Here is an 8374-nt window from a genome sequence, read left to right as displayed (position 1 = left end):
TATAAAAGTTATGACTCTGGGTAAAACTTTTGGTTAACAAAATAGGAATACATTTCTGAAATGCCTTTTGAAATTATTTTTTATTCATTATATTTTTAATGAACAATTTCTACTAGTTAATAACTTTCTTGATTTTAAGTAGTTAAGTTTTAATCCAATTCAAGCATCTGCAGTCGTATTGGATTTCTACTAAATAATTGCGATTATTACTCATAATGATTTATATATCCACTTCAAAATCACAATCTCCGACCTCACCCTGTATCACCTTGTGTCATTGTTGTGAAACAGCATAGTTAAAGACCAAGTGGCTGTGGTAATTAACGGGACCAACTTTTAATTTCTTATTTGTCATCACTGAATATTAAATTAGTGCGTTTATATTATTTCTTTATATGAGTTTTATCAGTTGACTTTAAATCATGGAATAACTCTTTAGATCTTGTACATTGCACTTGACAAAAGAACTAATTCATTGTAAAAATGTATAAATACTATCAAATATATAACTGATTCATCTATTGATCATTGACTAAACGGGTAAACCGATAATCCCACTGCCTTTTACGGTTACTTTTCAGCCAGGTTTATACAATTATGGTCTTTTTCCACTTCCCAAACAAGCAGTTGAACCACATAACTACGCAACTTAGAAGAGACGTTCGTCACATGGCTTGTAACTTACAGTTGGTCACATCTCAAAATCCCGTTATAAGTAAAGTCCCGCCACAAGTCACCAATGAACTTCAGTTTTGTATGTGCTATAATTCTCTCCCTCCCATCTTCTTTTTGCCATATTCCTGATGGGCAAAATTTTTCTGCCGAATATCAGAAAATACAAGGTGAGGCCCAAGGGACTCGACAAAACTACCTCATCTTTCAATATGAGAAACCCTGTATTTAAATTACTGAGGTGAAGTATGAACCATCTCTGTCATGTTGGCACCCTTACTCCCTGTTAAATATAAAACTCATTAGCTAAAGTTACCAGGTTAAATCAAGATCCAATGAAGTAATCTCTTACTTTTCCCAGCTTTGCCTGGAAAATGAGTTCAACTTCTTTTCGGAGGCCTTCAACATCCATGACATAATCTCTATGATATTCATCCAACATCAAATCCTCCAGCTGCTGCTTCATCCTCTCCAAAGCATCACCCAAACCACAAAAGTCCTTGAACACCAGAGCTTCAGTTGTCCTGAGCTGCAGGAGATTCTTAATTGCAACAAGGGCCTGTAAACATGTCATCAGCTTAAATCAATGAAAAGCAATACCCACCTTCCAATCAATAGTTGCTAATGTATGCAGCCATAAAACATGACAATGAGGCTAGAGAACTACCTTCTCCTGTAGATCAAGGTCAGTTGAAGCAGTCAGATCAACAACAGACTTCAAGAAGAAATGATTGCTGAAAAAAGGCATCTCAGGTTGATCTATATTTTCTAACTGGCACTCAGCCAGATCAGCAACCAAAAATACAGCCTTCCTGCGTAGCCTAATATCCACACCGGGGTTGCTAAGTATGTCCTAAAGATAGAAATTGTCAATTGCAATTAGCAGCGATGTATAAACAACCACAAATGCTCAGTTCATTCTTAAGATCACCTGAAGCATCTTGTCTCCAGCTTCAGCATAAAACAATTCCTGACCAGCGACATTACCCCGGATCAAGGCTGAAACAGCATAAAATGCCTTAATGGCTTCATCTGCAGAACTAGATTTCACCATTTTCGTTAGTGTTGCCAATGCCCCAAGTTCCAGGACCTAAGACAAGTAAAATTTTGTATGTTAGTTAATGTTGAATATACCTTGCTCAAATGCCCAAGGGGAAGGTGCTGTACCTGCTTCTGAACAAATGGATTATTTTGACTTGCTTTCCCAAGTATCCATGCAGAAATTTTCCTTACATCAGTGTCAGGGTGATTAAGCTCCCTTATAATCGCAACAAGCCCACCAAGTTTACACAGATCTGGCAGGCAAAAAGTAACTATGTAAGACACATCTTCTGGCGTAGAATACAGATGTCAAGCAAGAAGGGGAAAAAGAAATAAAAATAGAAATCTGGAGGGAAAATCAGAGATAGACAGAAGCAATTAGGGAGGAACAGAGGAAATTAGAAGAGAAATCAAAGAACTAGGGGGAAGAAAACCAGAGAGAATAAGATGGAGAAAATCACAAAACTCAATATCTCAAAATCTCAAATATTCATCATCCAAAAGCTACTCGAAACTAGAATAACACAGGTACTTCTAACTAAATCCAAAACCCTAATAAAATGCAAAATACCAAATATAACCCGAAAACCCTGATTCAAAGAAGTAAAATACTAATTAATATAAAAGAACCTAAATAATCTAAACTAGCCCAAATATATGTAAAGATTACAATCAAACCCATAAAATTATAAATAAAGTTCTAGATAACTTAATCACTTGACTAGCATATTTTCATCCTCCATAATTCTATGCTGGTTGGAGAAAACTTGAGCTTGAGTTTGAAAAATCAAAGCAGAAGAAATTTCCAGCAATATCCATGAATAGCAGTGTTAAATATGAACTTCAGGAGTGGCACAAACGTCTTTAGCAAAGCCACTTGGGCCTCATTTTTGAGCATACTTGGAATGATGAATCAATGGATGAACCATGATCAACAACAATGGGCTTAGTCTCACTAATCAGAAAAATAACAGAAGGATCTTCACTTGGTAGCAACTCACTAAGTTTCTCATTTGATTGAATTACTTGAAACTAAATTTGTAGCATTCAAGCTCAACTTCTATGCTCTCAACCTTTCCAATTCAAAATTATGTTTTACTTCATTCTTCAAGTGGCTGCTGATGTTGCACTTGTTGCTCCTAGAAAATTGGCTCTATAATGGCATTCTCCTTCTCTTCCTCAAGGATGTTAACAACTGATTCTAGAATGGCATTCCCCTTTTCTCCCTCAATTATGTTACAACCAAATCTAAAATAGGTTTTAATTTCCTGAAACTCTTAAATCTCCTCTACGAACCCTCACCCTTTTTATTAATAATCTCATCTTCTAATTGATTACTTTCCAGAAAATTAGAAGAACAATATCAAGACCATGAAACCACACTATCTTGCAACTCTTGCTCATATACAAATTCCATTCTTCCAACAGTTTTTCCCAATGGCATATATATTTTTTGAGAAAACGATACTATATTTATCTCACAAATAAAGTAAAGCATGCAATCACATATAGACATCATAAAGATCACCTTCTAAATATTGAATATGTTCCAAAGTGATCATTGCCTCCTGAAAACCAAAGGTTTCATAAATTATCATGAAAAATCTGACAGTCAGAGTCTAAAACTCATAAAATGGTCCCCAAAAATGGATTCAGGAAATTCAAAATTGTAAGGAAGGAGGACCTATAAAAGAATTGCTGATGTGGCTTCAACACACAGATGCTGACACCGTAGGTGACAAGTCAGATGGTGTCAGCAAACTAGGATGGCAATCAGAGCATGGGCACATGAAGCAGGGTAGGCACAACCCAACCCATAGTGTGGGGGCATGTTAGGTGGCTACCAGTGATGTGATATGACATGCAGAATGATCTGACACTAGCAACTTGATCTACAGTGGTGGTGCCCCTTTTTGACGGCTGGATAACCACAGATATAACTTCAAGTTACAGATCTAGAGGAAGGGCCAATAGTGAAAGCTCTCGAATAACAAATTGATGTAGAACAAGTAGGGAAAAGAGATAGAAATATAGAAATTTAGAGGGAAAATCAGAGATAAGAAGAAGAAATTAGGGAGGAATAGAGGAAACCAGGGGAGAAATAGAAGAGCTAGGATGAAGAAAACCAGAAAGAATGATAGAGGGAGAAAATCACAACACTTAATATCTCAAATCTCAAATATTCATCATCCAAAAGCTACTCGAAACTAAATTAACATAGGTATTCATAACTAAACCCAAAATCCTAATAAAACGCAAAACACCTAATATAACCCTAAAACCCTAATACTTGAAAAGCAAAGTTGAATACTAATTAATATGAAATAACTTGAAAAATCTATAATAGACTAAATATATGTAAAGATTACAATCAAACCCATAAATTATAAAGTAAAGTCCTAAATAACTTCATCCCTCAACTAGAATACTTTCATCCTCCATCGAATATTCTAAAGAATATGAGAAGAAAAGGCAGGACATATTGCAAGGGAGAAAGCTAATTAGTTCCTGAAATGAAAACAATGCAGAAGATACATGCTGCTATAGGAAACCGTGTGACCTGGCTATAAAAATTCAAAATGCTCTTGTTAACAGAAGGTTACAATACCACCAATCCTCAGTGGAGAATAACTAGACCAAATTTGATGCAGGAGGATTTCAGAATTTATCTCAACTGGTCATCTTGCTATGGTTTTCTTTATGTTCACTGTTTCACAATAGTTGATGGTTAGTAATTACGTTTTTTATTTTATTAAGTGGCCATGTGACTAGCATGTGATCCCTTAATAAGTTTCAATGGCTTGATGGTAGAGGACACAGTATGGGACATGGAAGAGGAAATCAAGCCCAACAAATAGCATTGGGCAAGTTGAGACATATGATTGAGGATTTGTTGTGTGCTGTGTGAACTTTACAGAGACGAGATGCAATGGGATCCTGTATGGAGAATGTAGAAGATGGTCATGACCCTTTGGATTTACAAAAGGTGGTATTAAGGATGAAACTGAATATGGGGAGCATGAAAACCCTTTTCATAATGTTGGACGACAAAATCTTGCTTTCCATAGTGAATCAAAAGGGCTGTTGTTACATGCTCTAGACTTGAATTGGAATGGAGTTATAATAAAGTTTGACAACTTTCAAGGGAAGAATGCAACAACTCACGGAGTACAAAATATTTCTGGTACTGGTACTTCTAAGGCAGACTGTGAAGAAGGTGAAAAGAGGAATCACATCCAGTTTATGATGATTATCATGAGGATGAGGAATTACATCCAGTTTTATAATGATTATGAAGAACACAATGACAAATTCCGGTTTAAAGAGAGTCAGCATTAATGGACAAATTTGAAGACACCAAGTGGGCTGCATGAATGGTTGGTGATGTTATTTGCCTGTCTAATGATCTAAAGCACATTCATGCAAGTTATGATTAAGGTACTCAAGCTTTTCCTGAACTTGTTGGTGTACTTTGTTTTGATGACATTTTGATTTATAGTAAATCTTAGGAAAAACACTTAACTCGCCTTTGGCAAGTTTTAGAAGTTCTCCTTAGAGATATTTACAACCTTGAACTGCACTTCTTGAGCTATGAGGTTGTGTTGGGATCTATTCTCTAAGCAAATGGATTGAACTCAGATTCAAAGCAAGTGTATACCCTGAGAGAGTAGACAGCACCTAAATCGATCAAAGTCGAAGCTTTCAGCCTCATTTTGTAGGAGGTTAATATGGAATTTCAATAGCATTATGTGCCCTGTTACCAAATGCTTCAAAAGGAACAGCTTTGGATGCCCAAATTCTGCACAAAGAGTTATTCAACAGCTTGAGCTTTTTGATGACAGAGGCACAGGTTATTGTACTACCAGATTTTGAGAAGTTATTTGTTGTGGAGGCAATGAATCATTTGTCGAAATTGGAGCTCTTATCAGTCAAGATGAGAGGCCAGTAGAAATAGAAATAAGCAATCAAGTTACGGGTTTCAAAGAACCAAAAGTTCAGTAATCAAGTGATTTTTATTTAAACCATATTATGGAGAACTTAAGTAAACTACCTAGTAAGAATACTTCGATTATAGAAGATGAACAATAAAGGACTTATCCAGAAATCCATCTAAAGCCACAAAAGTTGTCAGTATGAGGAGGGCCTTTTGTCAACATGAGGAGATTGATGCTGGAGCATTCAAAAAATTACTTCAATAGTTTACCTTAAATTTATGTTTACCGGTTTACTTTAGTTAATGGTTAGTAATTATCTTTTTATTCTATTAGGTGGTCATGTGAGTAGCATGTGATCTCTTAAAGAGGTTGAATGGATAGGTTAAATGGGGATTATGTGTATCCAAGGGCTAGGACTAAAAGATGCTGTAACCCTAGTACAAATAGTCTTTTGTAGACATTAGGCAGCCGTATATAGTGGAATATTATTTGTTTGTGGCTCTACAACTCTAAACCCTATTTTTCATATTCCAACTTCTATTTTACATCAATTTTGGCCATTATTCTGGTTTCATTCACTATACGGGTTTTCATTTTACTAAAAGACCAGACAAGTTATAACCTAATGCAGTATAATTAGGCAAAGCTCACTAACATTCCATTATTAGCAGCATTAAGTTCAGATTGCATTTGTTGTGAGAATAGTGTATGTTAGAGACATGATCTTAGAGAAAAATCTGACTCACAAACGTTTGAAATAATGAAAAATTAAAGTTGAATTAACGGCAACATACTAAAGAGATGAGATTGGTGAACAACAATCATAAGGTGGCATAACCTATATCTTTAGCCCTAAAAAATTTGGATGCAGATAGATACTTATGGCAATAATTCAGATATTCGAAAATATGCCTATGTTATGGAATAATCTGAAAGGAAGGGATAGATCTCAACCCTTCAAGCTGCCATGTAAATCAGCTACAGTAAAATCACCTCTTACCATTTGCATTATCTATTGGCTCAACAAGTATCAAAAGCTCTTGCAAAGCACGGTGGCGATCCTCCAAAGACAAAGATGAATTATTCAAGTCGTCTAGTGCAATTTGCATCAACTGTGCATCTGATGGCATTTTTAACTTTTCTACCAATTCCTGCGTGACAATAATGATGGCATCCGATATCAGAAAGCACAACGAACATGTAAAATGCCAGCAACTGCAATGATATAATTAAGGTTTTTGAGAAAGTAATATGTGCTCTCATTCCTTGCACATGATAATCTGTGTTATGAACACAAAACTTAAGCTACACTCTTAAAATTTAAAATATCAAGCATAAGTATAAAGAAGTAAGATTTTTTATAATAATCAAATTAGGGATTGCAAAAGTTCATAACTGATAAAAATCCAATTTTTGAGTGGATATGTGTGTAACTTAGTAACTAATATATTTTTAGAAATAAAGATTATGAAAGGACTATTTAGACATACAATAAAATAGATGTCCTTTAATATCCAAAATATGTTTTCACAGATAGAAGTTTCATTTCAAGTATCATACAATATAGATCATAGATAGATCAAGATCATCCATATAATTCCCAGATGTGATAACAACAGGAAAGAATAGCAGTTGAACTCATCTATACATAAGAAATCCTTCTACTGATGTAACATTGTTGAAGTAGTAGAGCTGAGCGGATTCCTTTCAAACCATTCAAAGTTATGTCAATAGAATTAGCATCACACATTCTGCACAATGGACTTGACAATAATGTCAAATTAGCAGAAAAAGCAAGCCAAACAAAACCCATTCATACAAAACTAGTAGGTACCTTTAATTCCAACTGGCGCTGCTTAAGCTCCGAGGGAGAGAGACGTTGAACATCTTGTGCGGTTTCCTTAAGTTTGGCCGTATCAGAATGACCTGATTCATTGTCGAGTAGAATAAGATTGGAATAACAATTTTTGTTTTTCTACATAGTGTTATAGATATGGAACCGAATCACCAAACCTATGGCCCACTGCAACATCCCATCCAGAGAAGAAAATCCGCCGTCGAGGTCTTCGCTGGCGGCGGTGGAATCATCAGCGGGTCCAGCCTTGTGCACCAGATCCCCTTCCTCTTTGGCAGTTGACCAAAACAGCCCTGCAGAAGATGACGTATTTTCGAGCTCAGCCGAAGTCCTAGCCATGTCCATCCCCATAATTAATAATAATATTATCCCTATCCCTGTTCCTATTGAAGCTGGAATCCGCCCCATTTCAATCCTAAACCCAATTCCGCCACTATCCACGATTTGATCTTTGTAAAGAAGATAAAGACTTTGTCTCTAGGAAGGACTCGAGGAAAAGAAAGTTGAAGGACTAGTTCCTCCCCTCCTCTTCGATCCTTTTCCTTTATTTGGAATGACCGAGAAAACACTCTTTTTACTTTCTTAAATTAATTATTTTATTTATAGTTTTACTTTTTATCCATAATTTCTTTTTTACTTTCAAATTTTCTTTCTTTCTTCTACTCTTTTTTTTTTTTATTCATCGTTTTCCTTTCTTCTCTTTGTTTCCACCGAAGTTAAAAAAGATAAGACAAAATTAGTTGACAGGACATGGGTTTGGTAATAGAGACCAAACATGTAGAGAATTAGATGGTTACTTTGGGTAGAAGATGGGAATGTAAGGGTGTCAAGCGAAAGAGAAGAGTGGAGGAGGTTTTACTTCTGATGTGGG

At 35.7% G+C, this 8374-nt stretch overlaps 1 protein-coding gene across 1 annotated transcript; it reads right to left on the bottom strand.

Annotated features, from left to right (window-relative positions):
• LOC18612867 (hsp70 nucleotide exchange factor FES1) lies at positions 456 to 8081 on the bottom strand. Its single transcript, XM_007049835.2, has 8 exons — positions 7662 to 8081; positions 7483 to 7574; positions 6649 to 6799; positions 1840 to 1967; positions 1604 to 1762; positions 1340 to 1525; positions 1025 to 1231; positions 456 to 955 (listed from the first exon to the last, which is right to left on the bottom strand). The coding sequence occupies exons 1-8, from the start codon at positions 7909 to 7911 to the stop codon at positions 935 to 937; spliced, it is 1194 nt and encodes a 397-aa protein (XP_007049897.2). The 5' UTR covers positions 7912 to 8081; the 3' UTR covers positions 456 to 934.

This window comes from Theobroma cacao, chromosome 1 (assembly GCF_000208745.1).
Source record: "Theobroma cacao cultivar B97-61/B2 chromosome 1, Criollo_cocoa_genome_V2, whole genome shotgun sequence".
Lineage (NCBI taxonomy): Eukaryota > Viridiplantae > Streptophyta > Magnoliopsida > Malvales > Malvaceae > Theobroma > Theobroma cacao.
The sequence above is the reverse complement of the archived record's forward strand: the minus strand, read 5'-3'. Positions and strand labels throughout refer to the sequence as shown.

What these genes read in the sequence shown, in the direction of transcription:
- LOC18612867 (XM_007049835.2), bottom strand. Translation starts at nt 7,911, where the DNA reads ATGGGGCGGATTCCAGCTTCAATAGGAACAGGGATAGGGATAATATTA. An exon ending in ATCCATTTGTTCAGAAGCAG is followed by an intron (nt 1,763 to 1,839) that starts GTACAGCACCTT and finishes TACTTGTCTTAG; the next exon opens with GTCCTGGAACTTGGGGCATT. An exon ending in TCCAGGCAAAGCTGGGAAAA is followed by an intron (nt 956 to 1,024) that starts GTAAGAGATTAC and finishes TATATTTAACAG; the next exon opens with GGAGTAAGGGTGCCAACATG.